The sequence below is a fragment of the Melanotaenia boesemani genome, chromosome 1 (assembly GCF_017639745.1).
Source record: "Melanotaenia boesemani isolate fMelBoe1 chromosome 1, fMelBoe1.pri, whole genome shotgun sequence".
Taxonomy (NCBI): Eukaryota; Metazoa; Chordata; class Actinopteri; order Atheriniformes; family Melanotaeniidae; genus Melanotaenia; species Melanotaenia boesemani.
The window spans coordinates 26,198,916-26,216,961 of record NC_055682.1 but is presented as its reverse complement, the minus strand read 5'-3'; the positions used below and the strand labels follow the sequence as shown (position 1 = coordinate 26,216,961).

Below are 18,046 nucleotides of genomic sequence, written 5' to 3'. Positions count from 1 at the left end.
TTCTTAACGTGCTTTCTCATTTTAATGTCTGTAAAGTCATTGTGGTGGATGTGCAGAAATTCCTGCAAGTGGATTCAATAAAATGACACTGAATCTTTCAAATGTCTGTGCTTTACATTTTACCAAGACCAAGAACTGCTGTAAACTCCTGCCCTCTACTGGGAGAAACACCAAAATTCAAGACCAGTTGTGCAGCAAAACTGCAGTTCAGCTGCTGAAGCAGCTGAGTTGTTTTAGGATTAGGTCTCCTCTTTAATCATTCAGAATGACTGACTAGGATAAAACTATCGTCAGAGCTGAATACATTTAATCCCTCAGTCTTCTCTTAGTTTCAGAGACATCCAACAATTGCGTTCCTGTTTAACCTTTGAGGAAATATAAAACTATTCCAATAGTCATTTATTATTGCTGAGCTTCCCTCCTATTGTTCCATAACGTTTCAGTCTGTATTTTAAAACACTGTTAATTGCTATTTTATCTGAATGACTGTCTAGTTAATAATTGATATTTCTCCTCTTGTTAGGTTGAGCAGACCAGCAGACCAGCCATGGTTTTGTTCCTAATAAAATACCTGATGATGTTGGTGGTGGGGATTCCCTCTGTTTTCTGGGTGGGAAGTAAGAAGACCTGTTTTGAGTGGGCCGGCTTCCTGCATGGACGCAGACGCAAAGAGTAAGAATTCCCATTCACATTTATAATGCCAAATTGTAAAAGTTCAAGCACTTGGATGTTGAAAGTAGATCAGTGTCAGAGGCTCATGCTGCTAGATGTCAGTTCTAGCCAATTTAAACAAATAAAAGCGGATAAATAAATTTTGATTTTCACATGCAAACATTTTGCTTCTCTTCTTTTGTGGGACATTTAGTATCCCTGCTTTATTTGTCTTTGTGGTGACATACAACCACCTGCACCTATAACCTGGTCTTCCTTCTTTTAATCTTTAACTACTGCCTTTTCTCACCTTGTCCTTTCTGCAGCAGTGGCGTGAATGAGTCCCGCCAGGTGCTGCAAGAGCAACCAGACTTCGCCCAGTCTCTACTGCGTGAACCAAACACCCCGATCATCAGGAAATCCAGAGGGACATCTACTCAGGTAGGACTGCAAGCAGCAGAGAAGAATCACAAGCACTCACTGTCAGACACACTACAAAAGATCATCAAAAATAATATATAAATATGAAAAAAACAGTGTATGATATACATGTGTCACTAATAGGAAAATAGTGACACATGTTGCTGAACTCTTTCTAGTCATTGGTGGTGTTAGTATTAAAAATATTTGTAACAATTCACAGATATGTAGGCAGGAACTGGACGATATTTTCATGGGATAAATCTTTCATTAAATGTTAAAGAATCCATTGGTGTAGTTCATGAAGCTTTCAGATTCAGCTATATAATCAGATAATATAAGTTCTGATAAACACTGATGTACAATATTTTAAAAAATTTAAAAACAAAAATTTATAGCCTTTAGCAGCATTTTAGATACAAATAAAGATCCAAGAAGAGCTGACTTACTGTATGATGAGAAAAGGGCAAAAATATGTGACAAATGATCATCATGCAGTTACAGCTTTAAATAAAAAATGTCTTTCTTCACTCTGCAGGGCACCTCCACTCATGCCTCCTCCACCCACTTGGCGGCTCTAGAGGACCTCGAAGAACCAGTCAGAACTCACCACGGACACCCTGCATCAACCAGGAGCAAAGCCAGCAGCGTCCACAGCAAGGCCAGCTACCATGGCAGCCTGCACCGCACTCGAGATGATAGGTTGAACAGAAAATCTACTCTGCTCTGTAATTTATTACTCCCTTCGCTTTACCTCTCACTCACATTTCTGTCTCCTCCTGTCTTAGGAGCAATTCTATGACTTACAGAGGAACAGAAGAGCGCAGTTTCCATGGCAGCATGTCCCGTCTCGACCACCCGCTCTCCACTCACAGCAGCTTGCATCAGATAGACACCCGTTCGAGACACAGCAGCCAGCGTGACATATCTGAGGCGCCGCTTACCCTCATCACACATGGAACCTCAGCAAATGACAATCGGGCCACTGAGAACGACGGCACCAGCGCCTGAGAGGATCTTCACTTTCTACAGGAAAATCTTGGAGGAAATCTCATGATTTGTCCTCAGCAGATGCACGGTTCGATTTTTGAAGAATGTACCAGTGTCTGCTGTGGAGGGGATTTTTGGTTTGCGGGCTGTTTCTGGGCATTTGTGAGCTGTGCTAAGTTCAGTCAGTGAACATGACTGTTGTGTTGTAGATTCACTGTGAGCTGGACTCCTGATTGCTTTGCTGAAGAGTCAAACCAAAATAGGTAATCCTCCTCCTCAGATTTACGGTGCCATGAGTGCCACTTGAAGACATTATTCAGAGAAATTTAGGAAAACTAGAATTTTTGACTAAACGAAATCTAGAAACAGACTAAATGCTTAGAGAAAAGGTCAGTGAATCACACATTTAGCCTGTCTCCTGCAGCAGGGTGTCTTCTGACTCCAGCTTGGTCTTGAGGCCTGTATCTCAGATATTATGGTGGCATTCTTTCCATTATGTTAAATATGTGAACACTGCCGAGTATTTCTTTGGTAACAACCTTAAATAGCTTATCTGCTTTGTTGGAAATTTATCTTATGAAACTGATTTGTTTGTTCTGCAGCTTTTTATGATGTTTGTCTTTACGTGGCTTCTAAGACAAACAAACGTGGGCCTAATGTGAAATCGTGGACCTATTTGTTGTTTTGTGAAATATTTTTATACTGTGAAATTGTCGGTTGTTGAAAGCTTCAGTGTGTGTGTAAGTGTGTGTGTGAAAGGGAGAAATGGAGACATCAGTAGTATAAAGTAAACTTTATTTTTCAACTACAGCTTCAAAGAGGGACCTAAAAGATGTACAAGGGTTGTTTCATAGTCAGAAGTAAAACGATAGCTGTGCGATAGGATCTGGAATATCTGTCCGCCTACATGTACAGATCTGTCACATCTGTTTTAGCACAGATGCTTTCATTTGGCAAAGAAGGCAGCTTTAGAAACCAACACGATAACAGTTTACTCAACCTCTGTGTGTCCAGTGTTTGATTGTAACATCATGACAAAAAGAAAAAAGAAGAATAATCTAAAATGTGCTTCATGTTGCATCATGATGCCATATGTGAGCTGCTGAGGGTTAACTAACGATCAGAGTATTGAAACCTACATTCAGGTATTCTTCAGTGCATTCAAACGTCATGGCTGCATTGACTGGAGTGTAATGTAAAAATGAAAACTGATAACTGCTGATACTAATACATGCATGGCAGTCCTTCCTGGGACAGGTGATCTTCTTTTCTCTTCTATAATATTTAGCACTGTACTTGATGTGGACCTTAACTGCTGCTGGACACACTCATCTGTGTAATTTATCTTCAGATGTGGAACTCAAATTTACCCAAAGTAGAGCTAAAAAATTGACAGTCAAACTAGTGAAACATTCAACATGCTTAATTTTCTCTGACATTCATTTTCTGCTTGTACAGTAAATGCTACAGGAAGTGCTTATTGTGCGTATTTTCTGTACATTGTGTTTGCTTCCTAATCCTTAAAGACTTTATTAACCTACCTCACCTGTACCCTCAGCCTTCTCTGTACCTGCATACACACTATTGGGTGCATTTTAGAAATGAAAGAAATAGTCAACAGAAACAATGGTGGTGCTTATCATATGCCTGACCTACACTTGGCTTTGTGGTTTTCAAGTCTACCTCTTCAGTTCTATCTTTATCTTCTGCCTCTCCTACTGTTATCTTGCAGTTTTTTTTAACACTTTGTCACAATTATGAGATTTTAGTTTAAAATCCTTTTAAATTTACAGTATAATAACTTTTAAAACTAGATGACAGATTTTAAAGGGTTTAAAAGAATTTAAACAATTGAAAATGATGTGGAAACATGACATCTCTTAGTTTTTACCCAAATAAAGACAATAATTATTTAGCTACATGATGCAGATCTCAGATAATTGTGTTTACACAACTATGTAATAAGTGAGCAGCTGCCTCCTGTCAACTTGTCTGCCTTCATGTTGTAGATAGATTTTCTGTACGTTGTGATAACTAACTGCCTTCTGCCTGAGTTCCTGTACATGAGCCTAAACTGATCTGTTTATGGACCTGCAGCATCTGTCTGTACTCTTCTCATAACTGTTTAGAAACATTAACCACTGTGCTTTTACCTCTACATGGGACTCAGTGGACCGATACTGTAGTAAACACTGCAGTATTAAAGTCAACAAAACCATAGCCTGAGCATTTGATCATTAATGTTAATCCTCCACAGTGAGATGTGAGGAAGAAGAGCTGTCCTTGCTCCACAGTGTCATGCTGTGATGACGCCTCATGGTAAGCTAGAGTAGCTTGAAAATGTCTCATAATCAGCGATGGTTCAAAAACATAATGATGTGAATTTTAAACTTGTACTTGACTTTTAATTTATTTGCAGTTTGGAACTGTAACAACTTCTTTTACATGCAGTCTAATAAACGTTTTGTAGTCTTCACTTTGTTTCTGATTTACTAATGTTTGTGCCACACCCGGACAGACGTGATCTATGCAACGCATCATGCCCAGAGTGGAGGTCTTCTAAACTGCCACTGACAAATGATTAACTACTTCTTATCAAGGCCTGAAATTTGCTTCATGCAATCTCCAGTAAAAAATATCTACGGTGCTGGAAATTGAAAAAAAACATATTTGCACTCGAAAAATTTTAAAACTCACTACAAACTGAGTCAAGATCAGATTCCTGATCGTTTCCATTTGAGACCACATTTGAACTCCGCTCATCCACAGCATTCTGATTATGGTCCGACTCTTCCTGGAGACCATAAACACAACATGTATGCAGTAGTTTATAGTGCAGCATGTGAGATGTTCCACATGTAAAAGACTTGTTTGCTGTCAGCCTTACTGACTGCCGGGCAGGTGTGTGGAAGTGATGGTGCGGGAGAAAGCAGCTATTAAAAATATAATCTGTTTATAAGTATTAAATTTTTCCATTTTTTCTAATGATAACAAACTGAGCGAACTTTAGGGTGTCTCGTATATTAGAGTTACCATTCCTGTGTTTAGTTCTCTCAGAATAGAATAGATGGTGATTCTCTTTCCTCAGTGAAGCATTAACAATCCTCAGTTCAGTCTTGAGAGCTCTTACAGAGCAGCTGAGCTCTGCAAAGCCCACAGGCTGCAACACGCACATACATATGTATGTGTTTACACAGTGTCTGGTATTTAAGTTGTAAAGTCTTGCAGGATCAGTTGACACCATGACTTCAGATGTCCTCTGCAGTCATCCTCACTACTGTCCCAGAGGGACAGAAACCCAACGCTGAGCAGCCGTTTTCAGTGACACTTTCTCTTTCACCTGCTTACAACCCTGGCTTGCTTTCTTTCTTTCTTTCTTTCTTTTTTCTTTCATTCTTGTATGAATAAATACCTCATAAAATTTTAATTAATGTAATTTTTTGTACAATCAAGTGCAGTGTTGTGTCTTTTTTCACCTCCTCTGGCTTATATCAAAGTTTAAATGTTTAATGAATGTCTATAATTGATTTGCAGCATATCTGACATTTAACACCCTCTGTGTGATGATTCCTGTGTTTTTTCTATTGTTATATATTCTTCCTATAGTTACATGATGGTCTAATTTTCTGTTAGTATCAATATTGAGTCTTGATCTGGTCACACTGGAAACATGTAAGAACTGCGGTACACACAGTCGATTATGGACAACAGTTATTGTTAAATGAGCTAAACTAGTACCGCAGTTAATGTAAATACTAAACTTTTTCCATGGTAATGGAAACAGGTTAGGGTTGGACCTATCTGAATATCAGATCATATTAGTTTTTTTTAGGTGCCTTATTTGAATACAGAGACATTTTCTAAAATGCAGACATGAGAGCAGCTCTAACTGTTTAAATGTCACTGTGCTAGGGATCATTTTCTCTTCTATAATTTATATTAGACAAGGTGAAAGTGAAACCAACCAGTTCTGCACTGCTCTACAAACATCCAAGAGGGGAAAAAGAATTAAACTACATTTTTTTTATCCATTGAACTATGTTGATCGTTTAACTTGATCAAAATACTCACATTATATGTGATCATGTTATTTTAGTGTTTATGTGTTTCTAACATTCTTTAGTTGTTTTGTTTTTTACACTTATAGGTTTAAGGCAGCATCAACATTTTAGCAGCCAAACCAAACCATCATGTTTTCAGTTTAACCTTGCTTCTATGTCAGTGAGTCCACCAGCGTCCCTGACAATGTCCATGTCACCATGTAACTCGACACAGTTTTGTGTTGTTCTGTGTGAGGGAGCTGATCGCTCAGTCTGCCTGTCTCCTGGACCGATTGCCTCCCAGCTGCACAATGAGAGCTAAAGCCTCAGACATGCACAGTAAGGACTGCGTCAAAGTGGCTGTTAGGGTGCGACCATTCAACAAGGTCAGTGATCAGTCATCTGTTTCTAATTTAATGTATTTCACCCCATGTATGTGTGTTAATAACAATGTGTAATCCTGTTTCCCCCAAAACAGTTGGGCTACTGTGTTAGATGTATACAAACAGATCATTCAAATTGTAAATCATTTCATTTTAGACTAAAAATAGATTTAAAAAAATGCAGATCATTAACAGATTGGTGAAAAAGTTAGTATAGGACCTTGTTTACTATCTTGTTGTATCAAATATTATTTTAATAACAATCTGCAAACATTGAGGAACAAATGAAAATAATTGGTGCAATTTTAAGTGATTTGTTTTTCCGTGTAATTGATATTGGATTTTAGGTTCAGCACCTGGACTCCTTTTACTTTAGAGCTGTGCTGCTGATATGTGCAGAACATGGTCTGACATTGTCTTGCTCAAATAAGAAAAGCTTCTTTGTGACAGGGTTTTAAAGTTTATCTTTTCTTCTTTAAAGAACTAAAGTGATATGACATATGGAAAATGTATCAGTTATAACATTAAACATATTGTAAACAAGTGTCAATTACCAGGTTAAAGCACCTTGTTGATGCCATTAATGAGCTCATTTTACTTACATTTCTTACTTACATGTCTACCACATTTTGAACCCACCTTGAGTTTGTGTGAAAGCAGCAGGATTACTGCACAAACTATCATCAGTGGCAAAAGTTTCTGGTTTTCTCTAAAGTTCTGCAGGAAGGCTGGTGAGATTGTATGATGTGCTGAAGTTTTTTATGTCATATTGACTGATGTTTGCATCATTCTGGTAACCTGGCAACCAAGTGTAACAACATCCATTTGGTTGCTGCAAGACTCTGAATCCCACTGTTTTTCTGTGCCAGTGTGTCATACTGTTTACAGCCTTGCTTCCCTATATAGTCTCTCTCATCAAGGCTTTTTAAGACTCACTGCTGCTTAAATGGAAAACCGAAAGCTTGGTGCAAGTTGAGACCACTTTTACCACAACTGTGAAATGCTGCATTGAACTTTGTAATGATGCAGTCTCTGAGAGCTCTCATGTGCACAGTTAAAACATTTAAGAGTTCTAAAATTATATCATTATTGTATTGACAGCAAGCATTTACTTCATATTTCTGTATCCTAAAGCCCACTAAAACCACTGAGTGGCATGGATCATATTTGAAACAGATGAGATGCAATTTCTTTTAGTAATGTCACTGTTTCAGAGTAATCTCTGCAGTGTAATGCTGAGGCGTCTGTAAACGTAGCATCCTTCTCCTCGCAGAGAGAGAGGGATGCAGGCAGCCGCTGTATCGTCTCCATGGTGTCAACTTCCATCAGCATCAAGGACCCCCGTGACTCTCAGAACCGACGGTCGTTCTGTTTCGATTATGCCTACTGGTCCCACAGTGGCTTCACAAGAGACCACAGCGGCCTCTACTTTCCTGAAGAACCAGGAGGACGATACGCTGACCAGGTCAGCTCTGAGACAACCCGTTATAACAGATATATACATCAATTACACTCAAACAATGATGATGAACATACACTATTTAAAATAGTATCTTATTTAAGGCTAATTAAAGACTGTTCATACAGAAAAGATCTAAATTGATGATACTTGGCTACAAGTTAGCAGTTCATGACAAACAGTGTCATTTATCAGGACAGAGTGTTCCAGGATCTGGGAGAAGGAATACTGGAGAATGCACTTCAGGTAGTACCTACAGCATGTTCCACTTAATCATCTAAAACTTATCATAACATCATGCTCAATCAATCCTAACAATGAAAGACCTGAAACAAATCTGCAGGGTTACAACGCCACATTATTAGCGTACGGACAGACCGGCTCTGGGAAGAGTTACTCAATGATGGGCTACGGGCCTAACAAGGGCCTGGTTCCTAAACTCTGTGATCGACTGTTTCAGGCCATCAGAGAAAACCAAGAAAACAGACAATGTCAGGTAAACAAGATACAAGACATAACCATACTCTCACCTTAGTGGATGCATGACATCAGTGCTGTTTGACTTCCTGTCTGTCATCAGGGTTAGGTTAATTCCTTAAACTTGATAGGAAAGTAGGATATTGGTAAACAAGGAACTAAATAAATTTTAATTTATTTGTGGATCTTGATTTCTTCTAGTAAAATTGCAACATATACAGTAGCCTTAGCCCTAGTGGAATAAGCACTCTCCAAATGTGTTCAGTGATGCTGTGGTTTAATAATGGAAAATATTCTAAAGGTTTTTATTCTTGATGTGTCTGCAGGTCTTTTTCAGTATGCTGGAAATTTATAATGAACAGGTAACAGTAGAAACATACATTTATTTTTCATTGTTCTTATGAAAATTTCTCTCATTATGTTTTTATTTGGGCTTCTGCTGCTGTATCTTTTTTTCCCTCCTCTTTATCAAGGTGGTTGACCTGCTCTCTCGGGGGTCTCGTACTCCATGTGGACTACGAGTCAGAGAGGAGCAGCAAAGAGGCTTCTATGTGGAAGGTCTCCGTACAATCCCCTGTGAGAGTGCACCACAGGTAAAAAAAAAAAAAAAAAGATCCATGCATACTAAATACATGCAAGATAGCTTTTTTAGGTAGAGGAAGACTTAAGGTTTGCTCAGAATCTTCAGTAAATTAAGTTATTTCATGTCTCTAGTCAATTAAACACACAGACAGCTGATAGTTCTTTTCTCTATAAATCTGTACTGCAAGACACTAAAATCTAATTTATATGCATAGTAATATAGAGCTGTCTGCAAGAACAACTAAAGAAACGTTCATCCTGTCACAAGGAAAAAGGAAGTTTTATGAAGTCTTTTACAATATAAAGTGTGAATTTACATTTTCTTTTGTGTTTGACAGTAAAGGAATGTGTAGAGGCCTGTGTCTGATTTCATTATTCTGAACTCAAAAACAAAACTTCTTTTTACAGACAAACTCATAGACACAGAGTTTCTCAGTAAAGTGTCAGTCTCAGATAGATGGCAGCAGAGCTGAGCTCTTCTCTTCAATGGCATTTCTCAAGCTCTCTTCTTTGAAAAGTCTGTTGTAGGACAATGTTTTGTATAAAACAGATGTCTGAGGAAGATATTAAACTGCTGAACTTCCATAAAACCTCCTTTGATAGACCAATACTTAGTTGGTTTTTTAAATGATTTTTCCTTTCACCGAAAAACCTACTTTGTTTTTTTTCATTTTAGCATTTAGATAAACAAATAAAAGATAAATTTCCTTCCAACATTCTTTGTTGGGAGGTGTGAAAGGTCTAAATTAATTTTGTTCACTACATATATCCAATCCCATGCTTTAGATCAGAAAAGCTACTTAGGAGTTAGAACAGGACATAATTTCCGAAATGTTTGTGTAGGTGGAGCAGTTGATGGAGCAGGGTACCAGGACTCGAACCACAGCTGCCACTCACATGAACGCCAACAGCAGTCGCTCACACATGCTCATTATCCTCCAGCTCAAACAGGTAAACACGTGTTCATGCTTCTCCAATTTGGGCTAATTTTCAAAATAAAAATGCACAGCTGGTTTAGGAAAATCCAGTTTAATCAGATTTTTAAGATTAATGTCATCAAATTCTATTATTTCTAAATTAAATGTGATCAAATGTGTTAAAATAAATCTGCTTAACCAAAACATTCTCTTTTTTAATGTAGATGTCAGCAATAGTGAAGCTTAAAATGAAATGGTGATGACATTTATTTAAATGGTTGAAATTTTGTGTCAGATCTTCTCTAAAGAGAGCATCACGAAGCAGTCCAACATTAACCTGGTGGACCTGGCTGGCAGTGAGCGCCAGCGGTCATCAGGGTCAGAAGCTGACAGACTCAAAGAGGGTACGGCCATCAACCTGAGCCTCACCACGCTGGGAAACGTCATCAGGTTGGCCTGTTGCTTAGCTTTACTTGGTTTTCATGTGGTTTGGTTTAACAGTGTTTTCCACATTCTTTCCTCGTGTCTCTTCCAGCTCTCTGGCTGACATGGCGGTGGGGAAGAAGGTTGTCCATATTCCTTACAGAGACTCAGTTCTCACCAAGTTGCTGCAGTCTGCACTGGGAGGCAACAGTCGCACTGTCATGGTGACACTTTTTAGATACTAATTCTAAGTGTACACACTCAACTTAGTAGAACTAAACAGCTAAATGAAGTTAATGATCATTTGACATTAATATTCAAGATTGCCACATTGAGTCCTGCTGATATCTGCTACGAGGAGTCTCTCTCCACCCTGCGCTATGCTGAGAGGTACAGTAGATCTATCACACAGTACAATCACACGTCTATTACTTGATATCAGTCTCATTGCTCACCTCAGCAAGCAGGTGAACACCTTTCAGGACCCATTACAGTTTGCATACCGTAATGGGCTTGGGGTTGAAGATGCCATCATATACCTGCTTCAGAGAGCCCACTCTCATCTGGACCAGTCAGGCAGCATTTTGAGGGTCATGTTCTTTGATTTCTCAAGTGCTTTTAATACGATTCAGCCTGCTCTACTGTGTGAGAAGCTGCAGAAATTCCAGGTGGATCCCTCCACAACCACCTGGATTTACGACTACCTCACAAACAGAACACAGTTTGTGAGACTGAAAGGTTGTGTGTCTGAGATGGTGGTCAGCTGCACTGGAACACCACAAGGGACTGTACTTTCACCATTTCTATTCACGCTGTACACCTCAGACTTCCAGTACAACTCTGAGTTCTGTCATCTGCAGAAATACTCTGATGACTCAGCAGTTGTTGGGTGTATCAGTGATGGACAAGAAGCAGAGTACAGAGAACTGGTCGGTCAGTTTGTGAAATGGTGCGGTGACAATCATCTCATCTTGAATACCAAGAAAACAAAGGAGATGATTGTTGACTTCAGGAGGAACAAGAACACACATAGAAGTGTTTCCATCATGGGAGAGGAGGTGGAGGTGGTGGAGGAGTACAAGTACCTTGGAGTTCAGCTGGACAACAGACTTGAGTGGAAAAGCAACACTGAGTATATTTACAAGAAAGGTCAGAGCAGACTCTACTTCTTAAGGAAGCTGAGATCTTTTAACGTCTGCACCAAAATGTTGCAAATGTTCTACAGGTCTGTTGTTGAAAGTGCAATCAGCTTTGCAGCAATCTGCTGGGGCAGCGGCATCAGAACCAGAGACTTGAAAAGAATTAACAAACTGATCAAGAAAGCCGGTTCTGTGCTTGGAGTAACTCTGGAGCCGCTGGAGTTGATCATCAAAAAAAGAATTCTGTACAAGCTGACGAAGATAATGGAAGATCCTTCACACCCGCTACACAACGCCGTGACGAAACAACAGAGTGTGTTCAGTGGGAGGCTTGTTCAAGTCCGATGCAAGACAGAGAGATACAGAAGATCCTTCCTTCCAGCAGCTATCAGGCTGAAGAACAAAGCCCTTAATTAATTAATGTGATTGTTTTACTAAAAAATTACTACTACTACAATATTGAATTTCCCTTTGGGATTAATAAAGTATTTTTCATTTCATTTCATTTCATTCATTTCATTTCATTTCATTTCATTGCTCCTGTATCCTTTTCCTTTTTGCACATTTTGAACATTGCAATTTATTTTAATTTTCCTTGATTTCATGACCTCTCTTTTGACTGGTTTTCTGTCTGCTTCCACATCTTCAGAGCAAAGCGCATCCAGAACCGAGCGGTGGTGAATGAGAGCCCCACTGAACGCCTCATTAAAGAGCTAAAGGCAGAGAACGCCAGACTGCTGCAGAGACTGAGCCGAATGGGCCAGGAGGGACGCAGAGCCAGCGACGAGACCAGTAAGAATGTAACTGTTTGAACTCAACACAACAGGATTCAGCAGGTCAAAGGTCATCAGGTGTGTTTGTATTCAGAGGAGCTTCGTCAGCTGCTGACACACAATGAGCTCCAGATCAGAGCCATTCAGACACTTTGGGAACAACATCTGCAAGAGGCGCTGAAAGACTGGGAGCAACAGTATGCCAACATCACACAGGTATAAAAACAATTACAACTACTGTTGTTTCAAACAAAGTCAGCGGCATTTATAAGCATATAACGTTAATTAACTTAATGGCTGTTTAGTGCATGACATATATTTGTTTTAAGTAGATATTTTTCCTGCCATTTGTAAAGTTCCTGTCCTTGTCTCTTACTGTCAGGAGAGGAGGATGATGCAGATGCATCCCTACATCCTGAACATCAATGAAGATGCTCAGCTGTCAGGGGTGGTGAAGCTTTTTATTCAAGAGGGTCAGTTTTTCTGTATAATAGAAAATATACCACTTTCATGCTCAAGCTCAGCTGAGCTTTTAGAGACAGGTGGTGAAAGCGAATGAGTCCCAGATCAGTTTCTGTAGATTGCAGCCAGTTTATTACAACCCTGATTTAGAAAAAGGTTGTATTTTACTCCATGATACCACTTTATGGAAACAGGATTGTACAGCTTTTTGTTCTTGTAGGTGAGTGGGATATCGGACTGTGTGACTCCTCCCCAAGATCCATCTCTATCAAAGGCTTAGGGTAAGGTTTGTTATTATTATTATTATTATTATTATTATAAAACATCACAAGCACAGTACAGTTAGAACAGAGACACTGGGCCAAATTAACTAGATTTGTGAGATTCCATTAATTAATGCATTTGACTGAAGAAAAACATTTCTTGTGTACACACACATATTAATATGTGTGGGTGTGTGCTTATGCATCAGGATCCAGGAGCGTCATGCTGTGTTCAGGAATGAACAGCGCCGGGTAACTCTGACTCCTCTGGTGGGGTCAAAGGTTATCATCAATGGGAACGCTGTTTGCCAGATGACTGAGCTGCAGCATCTGGTGGGGGTTTGCAAAATAACAATTATGAGACACAACTGTGTCACGTGCGACTAAAATGCACTTAAACCATTTTTTTTTCTTTAGGATCGTCTTATTCTTGGTTCCAACTCTACCTACCTGTTCATTGGTTATCCATCTGAGAGGGGTGGGGATGACTGGAGCCGCTATGATTACGATTACTTCCAGTCTGAGATGGCTGCTGCTGAGGGCATCCATCTGGGTGAGTGTGAGGATCATTGAGTGGAAGAGAAGGAAACTGAAGGGATATGTGTTGGATGTTATTAATATGTCTGTGATTAGGTGAGTCCAGTATGGGTTGCAGTCAGACAGACCCTAGTCTGCTCGCTGTCTTCTATGATTACATCAAACTGATGCCCATGGTGGCGGAGGCCAACCAGATGAGCCAGGAACTCAGCAAGGTCCACATTTAGCCGTCTTTGATGGCAACCATGTTTGCAAATCACATAACACCAATATAGTTCTGGTTTCTATGGTTTCATTTAACCACTTTATTTCCAGGGCGTAGAATTTAAGCTTGAGATTAAGAATTTGGCACTTTCAGACTCTAAAGGTCATGATCTGCAGAAAGACATTATTATCAGAGTCACCTCTAAAGGAAGCAAACAGGTGGGTTTATGTTTATCACTCTCCATCTAATCATGCACACAAACACTCAAGTTGTTAGGATTTTAGTTCCTATGTCTGCTTCTCAGGTTTGGATGTGGTCCAAGGCCAAGTTTGTCAACCGCAAGTTTCTGATGGAAGAAGTCTACCAGCAGTACCAGGCTGAGCAGAATGCTGACAATGTTAGTAGAAAGATTATTTTTCATGTTTAGTTGGTTATGTTGAGGTGTATTTTAATTTTTTCTGTTCTGTAATGCTGAAAACTCTCAGCACAGACTGCAAACATGGTACAATATATATATATATATATATATATATATATATATATATGTATAAGCATTAACAGCAATTAACCTTGCATTTAACATTTTAACACGAGAGCTATCTCTGCTTCCTGCGGTCAGAGAGCTGATGGGGTGTCAGCTGTTACATTATCCAGAGATAAAGACCCATTCTGGGATCCAATTGAGCCTTTGCTTCTGGGCACTGCTCACCTCTGGCTTCAGTCTTTAGCCTTCCGAATCCCACTAGAAGAGCAATTAGAGGTACTTAAATCTGTTTAGCAAATAATTTTTCCCATGACAGTTTAAGGTAGATACCAGCTGATGATCTCCTTCTACAGGTGCTGGGTTCAGAGGGCACAGAGGAGGCCATTCTACAAGCCCAGCTGGTCCCCTGTACTTCCACTGGACTGTATGACACACATACACATTTTTGTGTATATATACCTTCTAATGCACAGCGAGAGAAGTTTCAGTAACGAAGTATTGCCATTTTCCAGCCCTCTGGGTGAGGACGACATCCTGATTGACCCATGTGAGATGCTGGGTAGACGGATGGACTTCCAGCTGGTCTTGGATCAGTGTTGTGGGGTTCGCTGGATCATGGAGGCCCGCAATAGAGGGGTTCAGATTGGGTGAGGCACGGATGGCTTCATGTAGCAGTCTGCAGGACCACATGAAGGGAGTTTTAGAGCACAATGAAGTAGACCCCAAAATCAGTAGAGCTTTTTGTTGTCTTTTTTTTTAGATAAAGAAGCTGTTACATTTATAACTCTTCTGACATTTCATCTTTGTACATCTTTGTTAGTTTTAGGTTATTTGACTGTAGCCAGCCTCTCTACACTCCAGCTGTGTGGCATAACGTCAATCCTCTGTTGGACCACCGAGTTCATTTTGCCTCTCTCCACACTTCCCAGCACCTGCTAGACTACCTGCAGAGCAGCGCTGTGGTGCTGGAGCTCTGGGGCCTCCAAGGTGAAGATGGATAGATGATAGTTGAAAGTTCTCCAATTATTGTGAGAGTAAGATTAGATTAGATTATTAGATTGTGTTTGACAGTCACCAGTGATACCTCTCTGTTAGCAGTGCATTAGGTTATCATGCACAAATAAAAGAAGAGGTGCAAGTGTCATTGAAAACTGCTGTTGTGTTGGGTTTCTGTTTCAGAGGGCTGCACTCATCTGAAGTCATCCCTTGAAGCAGTGAGGATGACTACAGAGGGCATCTTCATCATTGACAACTCAGGTCCATCAGAAGCTTCTGTGAGTCGTTTACTGTGACTTCTAGTACAGCAAAATAGAGTAGAATTAACCAGTTTTTTCTACTAGCTGCTTCATTTATCTATTTTTATTTGTCTTTGGAGATGCTAAAAAAGTCTGGATATTTTAGTTTAAGGTTGCATCATTAGATACTAAAAAGACTTCACAACTAAATTACCAAACGCTGTATAAGCACATCAATTCAATATGCATGCGTGTGTTACAGGATGTGGACTCTGCAGAGCTCAGCTGCTCACTAAGAGTTCTCCAACAAGACTTAGAAGAACTGAAAAGTGTTAACGCTTCACTGAGGAAAGAAAATCACAGTCTGAGAGAACAACTGAACACAGCCAGGAACGGTGACTAGAATAAACACAATTTCCCTCAATTCCCATCAACAGGGTATATTTTTAACAGCTGCATTCTTCTGCACCATCACTCCTACACATCCACCTTTCTTCCCTCTGGTTTTAGCTGGCGAGGGTGGGCGCAGCCGGTCGGTGCGTCCTAGCTGTGATGGAGAATTTGCTCGGGCTCTGAAGGTTTTCTACCACAGCATGACCTCAGTGAGGGGTCAGCTGCAGCGGCTGCGCAGACACAGGCCCAGTGTATGTATCCATGTCTGTCTGGAGTCCTAGTCTTGGTATTAAAGCAAAAAGTTCCAAACTTATTAAGAGGGACTAAGGTCAACTGGTCACAGGGCCACTGATTATTTCACCAATGTATGTGAGTTTATATAATTAGATGTTTTTGGGGGGTTTCATTAAATGTACTCAGTTGCTGGTGTTAATGCTTGTAGTTATGTTTTATCTGTTAGTTTTTATAAACAAGGAACATCTCATGTGCTGAGACGTGTTGTGTTTGTGTTCACCAGGAGGAGTCGGACCTGCTGGGGCTCAGACTGTTCGTAGATGAGCAGAGTCGTCTGTTGAGAGATTTCTCGGAGCAGCTGGAACAAAGCGTCTCTGCACTCAAACAAGACGTGGCCGCCATCGTCCGCCGCAAACGGGAGAGATCAGGAATCTGGTCTTGACTCTGGGTTTACTGATTTTCTAAGTATTTAAAAGAGCAAAAATATGTTTCGTTACTTTTCAGCGTTATAGATATTATTGGTGCAGAGTATTAAATAATTCTGAGTTACTGATAAAAAGTGAGTTTCCAGATTTTCTCTTTTCTTTCCTATTTTATATATTTTGTGTTATGTAACAGAGATTATGTCTATCTATTCAGTCAGGTTTTGGTACCAAAATCTCAGATTTAACTCAAGCCCTTACTGTACAGTTAGGGCCGGATTAAAGATGCAGAGGCCTCTGGGCATAGAGAGTTCTTAAAGATCCCATGCAATCACAACCTAAAGGACATTGTGTATATTGCTCATCATACAGGATTTATACCACATTAATGTAAAACTACGTTTCTCAGCTGGTGGCAACAATATCAAGATGTCAGACATTGTGGTGAAACTTGTTGGCCTATGTAAATTCCTGCTGTTACAGTCCTGTCTCTGTCCTCCTCTCTTGTCTCTTAGTGGACTTTTGCTCCTCAGCTTTCCAGGGCTGCCTCTCTGTATCCGTCTCTCCATCTTTCCACTCTACGTTTCGCCTCTTCTTAAGCTGAACTAAAACTTTGATGGACCCGATATTAAATGGAAATTAATGCAAAGTTGCCAGGATTTGATTTTCTTTTGGACTAGGGCAATAAACTGTTTCATGTTGGTTGTCTTCAAACATACTGCTGTAGCCGCGCAGTCCTGTCTGTAGGGCTTTTGTCTTCCTCAAATATATATATATTTTTTGGTCTTTTTTTCTTTTCCACTCTTCACTGGGCGCATCCGTGTCTATCTGAAGATCTCATTTACCTGTCCTTTAACACTCACCTGTTATCGTTTTTCTCCCATCTGTCCCTTGATCTTCTGTCTGGTGATCTCTCTGTAGCGATGGTAGCTTGCCCATGTGCTGAATCAAGTCCTCAATGTTGACTTGAAAACCGGGATGGACAAACAGCTACTTACATTAGAGATTTCATTTTAGGCAGGTGAAGTCATAAAGTGAATCAAAAATGCTTCACAGTCTGTCATATTTAACCCATTGCTTTCTTCTGTAGACCTTTTCATTTCCAGTTTTTTATTCATTGGTCTTCCAGGATCAAGTGGGTAATGAATAGGTGTAAATGCATCATGGTGGAGCATGCTCACTGTGCCTTAACAATGAAAAAACAAAGGAAACTGATTATCATCTACCTGTTTAACACAGCAGACAACTAAATATTCATGTTATAAAAACCTTCTATTAGTTAAACTGTAGTTTTTGTGGCAGAATAAACTAATTACTGTAAAACACTTCCCTAATAAACTGAATGTTTTCCACTTGAGAATTATCTTTCTCATTGTAGAATGATGAACTTCCAAATGTTTGAGAATGGTCCTGCGATCCTTTTCATACTGGTATGCAGCAACAGATGCTCCTCTACAATCACTGCTGATGTCTTTCCTCCTTGGCACTGCCTCTACAAACATCTGAATGCTCCAGACAAATAAAGTGACACAAGTCTGCTCTTATTAAGGTGCTCAC

The 18,046-nt window shown here is 39.8% G+C and overlaps 2 protein-coding genes across 3 annotated transcripts in view; both read left to right on the top strand.

The window, feature by feature from the left end:
• LOC121644289 (frizzled-3-like) overlaps positions 1-4,537 on the top strand; it is a 33,697-nt gene extending 29,160 nt beyond the window's left edge. For both annotated transcript variants that reach the window (XM_041992145.1, XM_041992154.1), the window contains exons 8-11: positions 524-672; positions 978-1,092; positions 1,610-1,773; positions 1,860-4,537. In XM_041992145.1, the coding sequence (XP_041848079.1) occupies positions 524-672; positions 978-1,092; positions 1,610-1,773; positions 1,860-2,082 (651 nt within the window). In that variant the 3' untranslated portion in view covers positions 2,083-4,537. The remainder of the gene's footprint in view (positions 1-523; positions 673-977; positions 1,093-1,609; positions 1,774-1,859) is intronic.
• Positions 4,538-6,276: 1,739 nt separating this feature from the next.
• Positions 6,277-17,138, top strand: kif28 (kinesin family member 28). Its single transcript, XM_042001815.1, has 28 exons — positions 6,277-6,282; positions 6,362-6,487; positions 7,758-7,949; positions 8,139-8,189; positions 8,287-8,439; positions 8,747-8,782; positions 8,894-9,013; positions 9,846-9,953; positions 10,215-10,369; positions 10,455-10,566; positions 10,665-10,732; positions 12,131-12,273; positions 12,349-12,470; positions 12,637-12,727; positions 12,937-12,997; positions 13,189-13,312; positions 13,397-13,532; positions 13,613-13,731; positions 13,832-13,939; positions 14,026-14,118; positions 14,341-14,481; positions 14,559-14,629; positions 14,718-14,852; positions 15,026-15,192; positions 15,385-15,479; positions 15,703-15,835; positions 15,951-16,084; positions 16,351-17,138. Exons 1-28 carry the CDS (start codon positions 6,277-6,279, stop codon positions 16,507-16,509), a joined length of 3,159 nt encoding a protein of 1,052 aa, XP_041857749.1. The 3' UTR covers positions 16,510-17,138.
• Positions 17,139-18,046: the final 908 nt, after the last annotated feature.

Excerpts from the sequence above, each read along its gene's own strand:
- kif28 (XM_042001815.1), top strand. Across the intron at positions 10,733-12,130 it reads ACCCTGCGCTATGCTGAGAG|AGCAAAGCGCATCCAGAACC; the intron begins GTACAGTAGATC and ends CCACATCTTCAG. Across the intron at positions 14,119-14,340 it reads CTGAGCAGAATGCTGACAAT|AGAGCTGATGGGGTGTCAGC; the intron begins GTTAGTAGAAAG and ends TCCTGCGGTCAG.